This window comes from Calidris pugnax, unplaced genomic scaffold, assembly GCF_001431845.1.
Source record: "Calidris pugnax isolate Ruff unplaced genomic scaffold, ASM143184v1 scaffold28, whole genome shotgun sequence".
Lineage (NCBI taxonomy): Eukaryota > Metazoa > Chordata > Aves > Charadriiformes > Scolopacidae > Calidris > Calidris pugnax.
The window spans coordinates 11,627,324-11,641,116 of NW_015090842.1; the positions used below are offsets into that span (position 1 = coordinate 11,627,324).

Below are 13,793 nucleotides of genomic sequence, written 5' to 3' on the forward strand. Positions count from 1 at the left end.
GGCCGCCCTCACCGTCCGCGTCCTGGACGACAACGACAACGCGCCGCGCTTCGTGGGGGGGCCGCGCCCCGGCGTCACGCAGCTCCGCGTGGAGGAGACTCTGGCTCTCAAGTCCCAGGTGTGGCAGGCGCAGGCCGAGGACGCGGACGCGGGCGCCAACGCGGAGCTGCGCTACTTCGCCCTCCCGCGCAGCGCCCACTTCTTCGTGGTGCCGCGCAGCGGGCGCGTGGTGCTGGTGCGCTCCCTGCTCCACCTGCGCGCCCCCATCCCGCTGCGGCTCTACGCGCGGGACCGCGGGCGGCCGGCGCTGCTCAGCGACCCCCTGGAGCTGGAGGTGCTGCCCCAGCCCAAACGCCTCCCGCCGCCCCGCACCGCCGCCCGCCGCCGCCGGGCCATGCTGCCGCCCGCCGCGCCGCTGGCTCTGTCTCTGCCCGAGGACGCCCGCCCGGGCAGCCGCCTGGCCACGCTGGCCCCGGGGCGCTTTGCCTCCGCCTGGTTCGAGCTGGTGTCGCCGCCCGTCGAGGAGTCGCCGGTGCGGGTGGAGCGGGAGAGCGGCGAGGTGAGGCTGGTCGCCGCGCTGGACAGGGAGGCGGTGGCCGTCTGGGAGATCGTCGTCCGCGTTCAGGAGCGCCGAGGTAGGTGCGGGCGTGAGGACCTGGGCTGCCCGCGGTTGCAGCTGCAAAATAAAGTCACGTCTTAGACGGTGGTGGTCTTGTCCCGTCAGTAAGTTGGAGGATGGTGTGCCTTCCAAGGAGTACAAAGTCCCCAAGTGATAGCAAGCACATAAGGATGGTTTAGCGTCAGGTGTCATGTGCTGTTATATTGTAGATAGTTTTGCTCTTTTAAATCTGTGAGTTGTTAATATTAAAACACCGTAGGTGACAAGAAGCATTAAATAGCTGTACAGTCCATATTCACTTAACAATGTAAAACCCTTGGAGCAGTGAGGTGGTTATCAGGATTTAACTATCTCACCTGTCAAAATTCTTAGTCGTTAATGAGCAGCATGGAAATATGTAGAGTAACCAGAGAGTGTTACTTATGTTATATATGCATTGAGACAATGCATGTTAGATATACCATGCTTCTTGCACACAAGTGTTTTCTATTACAATGCTTCCCACAGTTCTGATTCTGTAAGTGCTTGACTTGGAGCATGAAGCTGAAGTCACTGAGTTTTGAGTTGTTACTAAAGTCAAGCGGGTTTGGCGCAAAAGTATGATGTGAGTTTTTGCAAGATCGGTGCCTTTATGTTTATGTGGCTGCTCTTTTTAAAAAAAATTTGAGGAGTCCAAAGTGCACCATTAAAACAGCATGTTTACGGTTCAAATCATTATCATTCACAGGGTATTACTCAATTAAAATACAGTAGCTTGTTTCATTTATCTATGGCTGATTAAATCTATCACTTTTAAAAATTATATTTAAAGTTTGAATTGTCATCTTGGTTAATATTTTTCACTTATGAAAATACAGATTAGTTTAAACCTATTTTTAATTCACCAGAGGGTGGCTATCTGGGTACATTCACCATGTCTCTTGTCATTTTCATGTTACTTTGGATTGTGACAGTGTTCTGAAGATTGTCTAGGTCATTAGTATTCTGGAGAAAATTGTACCAGCAGAAATGGTTGGCTTAGTTTCATCTCAGAAAGGTTTAGAAAGGGTTTTGTATTATATGGTATCTAGTGCTTGGGAGAACTATTAACTTCTCAGCAGTGCAGCTACTCAGAGTAAGTTGTTAGGCACAGAGCAGAGCAGGCAGGAGAGATGAAAAGCTTCCCACGCTGTTCCTTCCCTCATCTTGCCTGTTTTCTGACCGAGGGGCAGCCTGAAGGAGCGAGGCAGTTTATTCCTTGGTGTCTGTTAAGTCCCTGAGGATGCCTGCAGGGATTCTAATTAGTGCTGACAGTTTCAGTGACATGGATACTTCTCCCCAGTGAAGCAGGCTAGATCACCAGCTCATTTCACTTGGGTCCTGAGGAACAACTCTCAGATCTTTCTCTCGTTCCCTCTTGGTTTTTGTCATGCCTATCGCTGTAGCACATTGATATCAGTCACTTGGACTGGCTTTGCACTGTGTTCCAGCTTGAGCTTTGACTGCTAACCAGGAAGTTGATAGACAATTTCCAAAACACAAAAGCTTTCTGTGTCCTGTCTTTGCTACTGAGTCCTGAGCAAGGCTACATGCCGAAGGGGGTGCTGTTATGCAGGGGCAGTGACAAAATCTATCAGGTCAATCTGAGTATGCTTCTGGGATGTTCACACACTCTGTCATGTAGCTCAAGTTTCAGCCCTTTGTTGGTGTCACAGCTCCCTCTGTCAGGATCAAGAAGATGTTGTTAGAAAATTGGTAGCTAACCTTGCCCCCGGTTACTGCTAGTCTCACCTTTGTGATGGTTTTTACTCTTACCTTGTCTAATATAGAAGTCTGACATTGCCTGGAACAAAGCTTGTGACTCTGTCATGCCAGAGATTTCTTTTCCAAAGCTACACTTGCTAACCCAGTTAGAAAAAACAACTTTAACTTATTTTCAGGGACATTTTTTTCACCATCTTGTAATTTTACTAAATAGTTTGAAGTGTTTTCCACTAGCCTGATACATTACTGCTATTAGTATGAAGCAGTAAGATAATAACCTCTACAAAATATGTAGAACTAGATTCTGATTCTCAGAGAGTACGTAGATGGCAATTAATCGTGGACAGATTCGCTCCTCACTCCATGGAGTATTTCATAGCAGAATTGTATAGTGTGGCCATAGGCTTGGCGCTGGTATGTGTTTTATTGTGTTGGTGGTAACTTTGAAGGGCATTTGCAGCATGAACAACTCTTCAGCACACAGGGTTCGGTTTTTCGGCAAAGCTGCAGTTGAGCTCTGAGATTTATTATGGTGATCATAGAATCATAGAACAGTTTGGGTTGGAAGGGAACTTTGAAGGTCATCTAGTCCAACTCCTCAGCAGTGAGCAGAGACATCTTTAAGTAGATCAGATTGCTCAGAGCCCCATCCAACCTGATCTTGAATAAGGTCATCTAGTCCAACTCCTCAGCAGTGAGCAGAGACATCTTTAAGTAGATCAGATTGCTCAGAGCCCCATCCAACCTGATCTTGAATCTTTCCAGGGATGAGGCATCTACCACCTCTCTGGGCATTCTGTTCCAGTGTTTCACCACCCTTATTGTAAAAATTTTCTTCCTTGTATCTAGTCTAAATTTATCCTGTTTTAGTTTAAAACCATTACCCCTTGTCCTATCACAACAGGCCCCACTAAAAAGCTTGTCTCCATCTTTCTTATAAGCTCCCTCTAAGTACAGAAAGGCCACAATAAGGTCTTCCCGAACCCTTTTCTCCTCCCTTTTCAACACCAACTCTTTCAGACCATCCTCATTTATTGTAGTGATGGGGACAAATCACTATTATCACTATTCTCATTACCAGCGCAGCTATATGCTGCAGTTACTTTTTGACAGGACATATTTTGGTTATAAATTTTTTTTTTTTTTGGTAGGTGCCAAAAAAATTTCCATAATTTCTTTGGTATTCTTCGAAATAATAAATAGTTATTTGATGTATTTTAGTGCTACAGTAAAGTTATCTGCAATCTGTAGAGGAAATAGTACTTTAGTAGGTCTATTTATTCACTTTGTATCTCTTTTTGTGGTCATTTGATACTTAGTTTTAACTTAGATAGATACTTAGTTTTAACATAGTTTATATGTTTTCTGGAAAGAGTAGTTACTAGAAAGCAGCAACAGGAAATTCTGGATCTATAGTGCATAGTACGTTTTTTATGGTATGGGTTCTGCTGTACTTGTGGAGGAGTAATAAATAATTCCAGGCCCTAGACAAGAGAGGAGATACTATTTTGTTTTGTAGTTCAACTTCAGGAGAGTTCATTGCATGAATTCTTAGAAGGAAGGTTTAAAACCAGGCAGAAGTCAGTTTTAAGACGTAGAGATCACAGATCAATTAAGCCCGATAGGCTTCATAGACTGGTATGCACAACCCCAAACCAAAGAGAAACATCAGGAAAAAACTTGTACAAGAAGTTTAGCAATGAGATGCTAAAGAGCATTCCAAAATTTCAGGACTTAATTTCATGAGAATATTTTTTGGCACATGGTCCTTGATGAGCAAATTCCTGTAGTGACCCTACTGGTCACACAGCCCTGGACTATATTCTTCAGTTAACCTTGCCTGAGGAATCAATGATCATTACCACGTTTTCTGTAGCATTTCAGATTTGATGCCATTTAATTTATAGGACACAATTTATTCTTCACAAAAGCATAATACTATTTTAAGTTTTTACCCAGTAACAGAAGGTAAAATTGCTTAGACTGTCATATACATTAATATTTTAACATAGAACTAGCATTTAATTTGAGAAGGAGCCATTATTATTCCATTAATGCTTGGGGGAAGTGCATGGAAGATCCCGTCTCTCTAATCCTCTGTTGTCTCAAGCTCCTTTGACCTTACTTCATCCATGGGCATTAGCTTCGTAATCCCCCGTCGTTCATTTTTTCTTATTAGAGGATTTACTAAGGGTGATGTTTGACATGCCTTCCAAACAGTTCCCAGCAGTCGCTTGTATTTGAAGTGTATTTGTTATGTTTAAATTGACATATAGAGTGGAGATACCAATTTTAGTGATACATATATTTTAAACCTTGAAGGTCTTCATGCTTGGAAGCCAAGGATCATCTGTCTTAATTTTATCTGAGGCCTTAGTTCCTTACTAGCTGTGTATTGATTCTGTGGGAATCATGCTTAAGAATTCAGTAGCTTCTGGGTGATGTTTTGTCTTTTACAATTCTTATTGCCTCTTTTATGAATTGTAACCCTGTTAACAGTTACGTATCAAACTGGGCTTAAATTGAAATCATCATCATCTATTATCCAGCAGATGTGTTTTGTTAAATGGGAGTGGGTTTCATTCTATTATGTCAAAAGAAAACTTCTATTCTGTGTGCATTCGGGACAACTATAGGTGTTTACAGGTTTGGAATGTTACTGATTTGTGGTAGAAAGGAGTGTCTGGGGAAGATTTAGAGCACTATGTTGATGTTTATTCAGTCTGAATGTTTTGATACTATATGTCTACTCCAAGCAGTCAGAATAAAAATAACTTTGTGAGACTACTGGGATTTGAACACCAAAGCTGTTTACATCTTCTGGCTGTTTATAATCTCAAACATTCAGATTCTGCAAAAGAAACTCTTTTTTTTTTTTTTTTTTTTTTTTTAAGATCTAACTAAATTTCGGCACAAATTTGGTAATTTGAGTGAATAGTAAGTTATAGAACATATAGATAGGGCCGTTCTCAAAGGTGGTTTGTAACATCTCCAACTGGAGATCGGTTCTCTGACTGACATGGCAATTATATTACACTTTATTTGATTCTGAAATAGTTTTATTTCAGTTTTTCCTAACCTCTCTTTTTTCAGTTAGAAGTGTAGTGTCCAACTTTGTTGATAGAATTTTTTTAAACTTTCTTGATATGTTTGAGTTTAGGTTTTAGAATAAAAGAGAGAGACTGAGATTTAGCCCACAGTAAATTTTCCTTTGACTTCAAAGTGCTTTGATACAAACTGGGGACAAATTCAGTATTTTGAAGAGTTTCCTTTTGATTCGCTTAATAATATACAGTTTTTAGTAATATACAATGTATCAGATATAAACGGATTTTTCTTTTTCTGATAAAAGAGCTCATAATTTCTTAAATAGGAAATTTGATTACCTTAGATGATTGATCCTAAGTGTATAAACATTTTTTATTTCTTTAAATGGGAAATACATATAAAAGCAGTATTAAGGAAGTTCCAGTTCTGGGATAAGGACAGTTGGGGGCGATAGAGCAAAGAGAGTTGGAATTGATAAGGAAGGTTTTGTCTATGTGTCAGTTTACTCCTCAACACAGTTTTTAGTGGAAACTGAGATTTGTCAGTCTTTCTTCTCTGCTGCAAAAAACTGTTTGTGAAGTTTCACAGCCTGGTGTCCTTTTTCCCTGTAATAACAGTGCACTTGGCAGATACCAGTTTATTGCTTTTTCCTAGCCCAAACAGCCAGAGTTCTGTGTGGTATGAGTAGGCTTTAGTTTACTGATGATGCCTATAAATGTAGATATGTGATGTGCCATGGTCAGATTTCTCTTTTTGATCTGGAAAATTAAAATTAATAATGAATTCCCATCTTTCATGTGTTTAGGTTTGCAGTCCATATGATGTTAGTTCAAAAGACTTTCTATGTGTAATGATACAAGGAAGAATAACAGGCTGTTTTGGGGAGGCTACTGATTGTGGTGGATTATTTTAATTTTTTTTCTTGCACATGATGGGCTGCAGAGAAACAAATCAGATTTTCCCCAAGAAATTCTAAGGAAAATTTCAAGAGAACTTTCTGTCCTATGGTGCTGTGGTAGCTGTTACCTCTTTAGCCCTCTCCTGATGGTAATGCTTTTTGGAGATCAGTAATAATTTATTAAGAGGGATGTTTTGTTATTTAATGATGTCTGTTGTGATTATTAATTTGTAGTAATTTATTTCACATCTGGGCACACTTAGTCTGCCACTCTCAGCAGATGGATACCACACTGGGAAGTCTCTGATAACATGGTTATCACTTTACTGTCTTTTAACTGGTAATTTATTTTAAGATCCACTCTACCACCATCATTTAGCTCCTCTGATGCTTTCTTTATTTTTTTACTTTTGTTTTCTGGTTTGCTTTAACTTTACTTTAAAAGCCATATGAGTGTAAGGAACAGAGACATAACAGACTGTCATTATTCTATCTGCAAAAAAGATAAGGCATATTAGGAGGGAATGTGGGCTGTCCACAGCTTGAGCCCATCAAAGTTATCCCTTTAGAAGGTTTATGTTTTATGAATGAGCAAACTACTGTACTTAAAAGTAACCCATCATATACTTCATGAATTTTCAGAAATGACAGTAGAGAAATGTTTCTGCGTAATTGTTCTATTTTTTGAAGGATATATAGTAGGACTGGGTACAATAACCAGTAGCTTTTATCTCATGTTATAGTATGAAAATGGGAACAGAGATTTCTCCTGATTACAGCAAAAGGCTTAGGACATTAAGATTTTTTTTTTCTGGAAATGTATCTTCCCAAACTTTAAGTAAGTAGGTATTTTACATTAAAACCATATTCTAGAGTGAGGTTAGTATGATATTTGCAAAGCCTCCTCAGAACAACCATGTGCTCTCAACCGAACCCAAAATATTTTACTTGCAGTATTCCAAGCAAATAACAAAATGTTGAGTTTTCAAAACATGTTTGACTATTTAAGGCAAAAGTCTTAGAAGTTGGACAATCGTAAAAGAACAAAAAGAAAAATACTAACTTGAATACTTAATTTGCTGATAGACATAGACCAGAATGTAATAGCCATATTGACCTAAAGGCTTGCAAGATGTTTAACACTCTCCTAAAATATTTTCAAAAATAAACTGAAATGACCTGAAAATGCCAGGAGCAACCTAGCTTCTCACCCATTATTGTTTAATCATAGTAATATATACCTCTTCCCTCAATACACTCAGGGAATGGGTAATATTTGTCCACAATTGTAGAGACATGTTCAGTCAAGTACATATTCTATATTGTCAGATTTTTTAAATCAGAATGTCTGGCATTGTCAGTTTTATCAATTACACTGATGCAGAGAAGCCTACATTTTTAACAAAAACAAGGATTTTATTTTCAACTCTCATCTTATAGAACTATCCATTCGATTTTTAAAATAAAAGACAGTCATATAATTCTAATGAAATCAGAAGTCTGAGAATATGTCAAATTTCACAGATTGACAACATCTTTTACAATTTGACATGGTGAAAAGAGATGTGTTTAGAGGCAACTCCAACCTTTGTTATCTGAAATTGCAATCGAGGTATTTCAGCATGCGTGATCTTCAAGGCTTGGGTTAGGCAGTGTAAGTATTGAAATTGCAATCAAGCTATTTCAGCATGCATGATCTTCAAGGCTTGGGTTAGGCAGTGTAACGTTCAAAAGTTGTTGTTAACTGAATGATTAAGTATTAAAGTCCTCTCCTTCTTCCTGCTGCCCTTGGTGTAACAATATAGGTAGGCGGGGGAATATTTTTTTTCCTGCTGTACGAAATGACAGGATTTATTAGTTTGCAGTATCTCTATGTAATCTGATGAATCCTTAGAACCCAACTTTGATACCAGGCTGGAGGAGCTACTTCAAGTTGCTTTGTGTTGAAGCCCTTTCCTAGAAAATTAGTGGTGAACACCACAAAAGATTTTTTTCAGATAAACCTGGATTTGGTAGAGCCATAAAGAACGAGGAGCTACTTCAAGTTACATGGTGTTGAAGCCCTTTCCTAGAAAATTAATGGTGAACACCACAAAAGATTTTTTTCACATAAACCTGGATTTGGTAGAGCCATAAAGAACTGGGGAAGAACCTAAAGAAGAAAGGAAACATTATCTGTTCAAGATATTTAGTTGCTTCTTGTAATTTTAAGTATGTCCTTCAGTTTTGACAAGTCTTTAACTTGGATTCCCCGAGAGGTTCATGATTTTAAGAGGACTTTCTGTTCCTTCTAAATACTAAATCCCTCTATATGTCTTAAATTTGATGTGAAAATTATTATTTTACAAGCTTGTGACACCCTTTGTAATTTATTAGAAATTTTTCTAAGCTGTTTGAACAAAGTATGTAACCCAGTCTTCATAATATATGAATATTAAGGTTTTTTCCTTTTTTAATAAGAAGAGTTTATTTTATTATACAAACTTGGTTGTATCTCATCAAAGGATCAAATTTCTATCTTTGAATAGTTAATTTAAAATGTTATATTTTCTCCTATATATTTAACTTTGCCTTTATTAAAGCTTCTCAGTCTTAACAACTGTGCTTAATGAGGTACTGTCTGCCTTTTGATCATGGAGATTTGGAAAAAGGAATCTAGTGAGGAGGCTGACAGCAGACACTGTCCTTGATCTGCATTGCTGTTTTCTGAAAGTCATTTGAATAACAGATTTTCATGCTTTTTCTTGGAGAAGTGACTTCCTTTAAAAAAAAGTGAATTTTGTCTTAAACTAGGAAGATTTTAGATATTGCACAAATCCTACCTGTATTATGACTTGAATCTTGTGGACTTGAAGGAATGTTATTAGATATACAGTAATTCTGATATTACTAAATCATTTTCCACAGCTGAGGTGACCTATGTTTTTTACATCTGTTGAAAGGTTAAATAGATGTAGTGCTAAAATTAGACTAACATAAAATGATGAAAGTCACCTAAATTCTGACATTCTTTGAAACGCTTTTGCTATAGAAACTAACAGCTGGATTATGTTGATATGTACTTCTTACCCGGAGTGTATTGATAGAGAACAGATTTCCTTAGCTGTACGGATAGAAGTTTGCCTACAGGTGGACCAAAAGAAAGGTATTTTGGAGACTCTCTAATTTCAGTTATTTTTGCTGCTTTTAAAGAGCATTTTTGCTATGGTTAAATTTTCTAGCAAGTCATTTAATATTTTGCTTATATATTGTTTTTTTTTTAAAGATGAAAATTGCGAGTCATGGAATATCATATATTTTCTGTGAGCAGAAACTTGAGCCACCTCGTGTATTACATTTCCTTATGTGGTTGGAATTCGGAGTAAGACAGTATAACAAATCCTTCTGGTTATCAGCTTTCAATCACAGATAGGCATGAAAAATAAACAATTATAGATAGATATCTGTGCTGAGATTTCAGCAGTGGATTATGAAGATTTATTTTGGTGATAATGAATAAACTTCAGATTTTGTCAGTAATATTAAGTTAAAAGGAGGCAATTCCAACTGGAGGGAATATCAGAGGAAAAGCAGACTTTAGGATGAGCTGCCCTAAGAAGGATTTTTGATGATACATGAATTGACTCTAATAGGGAATTAAGCAGCTAAAATAGGAAAAACCTCTGGTCTAGAGTTTATAATTTTATATAAATTGAAGAGAGAGCTGTAGAGGGGGCTTAGTTTTGATATTCCAAAGGGCAAATAAGTGGTATTTGCAAATATGTGAGAAAAGCAATCTGCTCACAGAACTGTTTTTATGAGTTTCCATAGTGAAGAATAATAAGAAAAGAGAAAAAAATACTTTCTGATCAAATAAAAAGATGATTTTATCCTTTGAATATGAAGTATTATTTTCTGTATGACTTTTAAAAATACTAATTTTTAATATAAGGTGTTCCAGTGTTATGCTACTGGCATGTTTATGTGCAGCAAGAGCCATTTTGAGTTTTATCTCTTCTTGCTCAGTATCTGTGAGAAAGCAATTTAAATTTTTCTATTGTCTGAAGCCAGGAAGAAAATCTGTCAAATGCAAAATCTGCATGTGTGCCAATAATGTAATGAGCGGAACTATTCTTTTAGTAGGATTTTTTTTTTAATGGATGACATCGTGTAAGATATCTACAGTGTGCCTGGCTTGAAAGTCAAATACCTAGTGTTTAGTATTGAGGAAATTCTTATTGGCAGTGAGTTACAAAACAGGCTTAATTATCCCTACAAGAATTTTCAGATTATGTCAGATTCCTGACTTAGGATCTTGATGGTGGGTTGACTTGAACTGCTGAATCTTGCAGGTAACTCCACTTGTTGTCAGGGCCTGGTATTCAGAACAGATAATATAAGTAGAACCTGTCTGTGTGTTTATAGGACTTAACCCAAATCCACAAAGGATTACCAGTTTTAAGCTGTTTCTGCTAAGATTTTGAGTGGAATTGTAACATTATTTCTCCCATAATGTAGCTATGTAACTGCACATGTACTACTTATATACTACTAATAAATTACTATTAATCATAATATACAAATGCAGAGACATAATAATGCACTGCTACTATTAATATACTGATATACATGTCTAATTAATATATCTGCAATATACATATGGGGTTGTTTTGATGAAAGAAGGCATTGAGACACCTTAACAATCAAGAGGTGGGTGTTTCTAAAGTTTCCTTCCTTCCACTGTCTTGAAGAACAAATCATCTTTGTAAATAGGGGAGAAAATAAATTTTATATACATCATTAAAGATTAGTTAAAATTCTGGTTTAAGCTCTCTTCTGTAGGAAAACAACTATTCTGTAGGAAAGAGGCCATGTCAATTACAAAATATAAGAGAATCCATTTTGTAAAACCTATGCAATAATAATTAAAAAAATGAAAAACTTTAAAATATTTCCTGTGGTCCTCAGAATGTGGAGTTATGCTTTTAAAAAATCATGTTCATGAACATATACTTTGAAATTCTTAATGTGTTGTCCTGCTAGACATACATATATTACACATTATTGTCCATGTCAGTCTCTTCATCACACTCGTTGTCCTCTGGCAAGTCCTTGTCTGATCATGCTTCATTGGACACCCTGATGTTGTTTCTACAAGTTGTCAGGTCACATTTGTGGGTCTCTGTGCAGAGAAGTACAGTCCTGTTCGGTGTTTCTGTTATAGTTTTTGCTTTGATATATGGTATGCAGTCAAGGGAAAACTTTCTTACAGTCATTTTCCTCCAGACTGCTTTTATCTGAAAGCGAAATCATGATGATTTATTTAGTATTTTTGCTTGTGAATCAGATTGTTTATGTTTAATGGAAGAAGATAACACACCAATAAGATCTGTAAGGTTATATGCAGTGGATATGTATACTGGTCAAGAGAGGCGCTTATGCCTGTTTCTTCAGTTATGTGCATTGTAGTTCCTGCTGACTATCCTAACTAAATTCTTAAGAGTATTCAGATGTTTCAGAGGTAACCAACATACTGCTGAAAGCTTTGATCTTGCCAAGATGTCAAATGACATTAAGGTCTCTTAACTATTAAAACACAAGTACCTGGAGGAACGTGTCCGGGTCCTTTTAGTTTTTGATTAATAAAGATTACAAGGGCATGTGAGGATTAATCTCAGTCCTTGACGTTTTCCCCAGTTTCCTTAGAAGAGGTATTTCTCAGAACCTGCACATTAATGTTCAGTGAACTGAGAGACGAGTAGAATTTGTGTCCAGGTTTGTTACTACTTGTTCAATAAAAATCAGTTGTTCTTCGACTACAACTTATTTTTTTGATAGAGGAATACATGCATGTTAAGAACTTTAGCAGAACTTGAAACAGAACGAGTTCATGCGTTGATTAGGATATTGATTTCCAGACTCCAGAGAGATAAAAATCAGTAACCTTTCCACTTCTGTCAGGGTTTCCGAGGTGGCTTTCAAATCCTCAATAGAACTTGCTATTCTAGAGGCAGATTTTCAAAGGTACTTAACTCAGCTTCTAATTCAGTGCTTGCTATTTTAAACCTGCAGTACGCCTAGGCAAACTAAGCTAATAGTGGGTATTTACAAACTTGTGACAGCTTCCACAAGACCTATTTGTTCTTTTGAGAAGAGACAGGCAATTTTTACACTGACTCCCTTTTGCACTTACTGCTTTGGGCAACCTTTTAATTAAAATCTTTGGAGCATTTAAGTAGACGCTGATCTCGTTTGGCACTTCTTGTTTAGAACTTACCTGGCTGTGGGTTGTTGTGGTCTATTTCAACCTCAGACTCAGATCTAACAAGTTCCATTCTTTGCTGTTTCTTCAGGTGTCTTGGAGTGGGACTTTTGGAACACACATTCTGGCATAAAACATGTCTCTTTGGAACACATCTGGTTTTATTTAATATGGTAGTGGGAAATAATATCCATGCTGCTGCTTTTTACATCATGATTTTTGGATGTTTTTCTGATGCTCCTGGCTTCTTTCGTGCTATATGGAGAAGAAAGCATGTAGCAGCTTTCACAGTGTGTGTCTAAATGTCGAAGAGAGTTGTGCCTGGGTGACTACAAGAACAGCACAAGAGCAGTGTGGGCTACAGTAGTCTCACCTCAGTGTCAGTCATTTTTTTGTAATTTTTGCAATTTGAGTTTGTCTTTGGAAACTTTGGCTTCATATGCAATGTTATAAAGAACATTTGACTAGAGAAGCCAAATTGAGCATCCTTACACCAGGCCTCCCAATACTGCTGACTGCAGAAGTGCAGTACATAACACACACAATTCATGTTGGAGTTGAGAAGACTTTGCAAGTCTTAGATGTAGATGGTAACTGAGAACCTTTCCATGAAAATGTAAAAATGTGTGTTGTATGTATCCATAGTCTATGATGGTGCAAGGCATGGTTAAGGTTCTTTTTCAGGAAGCTGATTGCTTGTGTGATTTACTGTTTGATAAATCAGGACTTAGTTTTTGCTGTAGCCCCTGTTTTTTCATATATGCTATCTTAAGCTAATATTATATTCCCTGGAACATTAGATTTTGTGTAAAAGATACAATTACAAAGAAATTAATTTGGATTTAACAAGTTAATGTCAACACACTTTCTGTTGCTCTTTAGAGACAGAGAAAAAAGCTATGTGTACTCACAGTTCTAAAATTCAGATGAATTAACACAAATTTGCAAGTTTAACTAAAAAGAACTTCTGTGATTATCTTGGGTAAATGATTATTTTTTCTATTAGGAGAATTTTTAAGATAAGAACAGAAAGTACTGAAAGGTCACGATGGATTAAGTCTCAAGAATCTAAACTAAGAAACTTACATTTGACTTTGTTAATCACACCACCAAGGAATTTTCATTATGACAATCCACTTACTGGTTGTTTATAGATTGCAGATTATGATACAGTGTACTAAATATGCCACTTGCCATCAGACAGAGGTTTGTAATTATGAAAAGCTGAAGCTTGCAAGAAACTG

At 37.6% G+C, this 13,793-nt stretch overlaps 1 protein-coding gene across 1 annotated transcript in view; it reads left to right on the plus strand.

The window, feature by feature from the left end:
* The window catches only part of LOC106888132 (neural-cadherin-like), a 75,687-nt gene that overhangs the window by 9,943 nt on the left and 51,951 nt on the right, over positions 1 to 13,793 (plus strand). The window contains exons 3-4 of the mRNA XM_014942160.1: positions 128 to 334; positions 437 to 635. Coding sequence (XP_014797646.1) covers positions 128 to 334; positions 437 to 635 — 406 coding nt within the window. The remainder of the gene's footprint in view (positions 1 to 127; positions 335 to 436; positions 636 to 13,793) is intronic.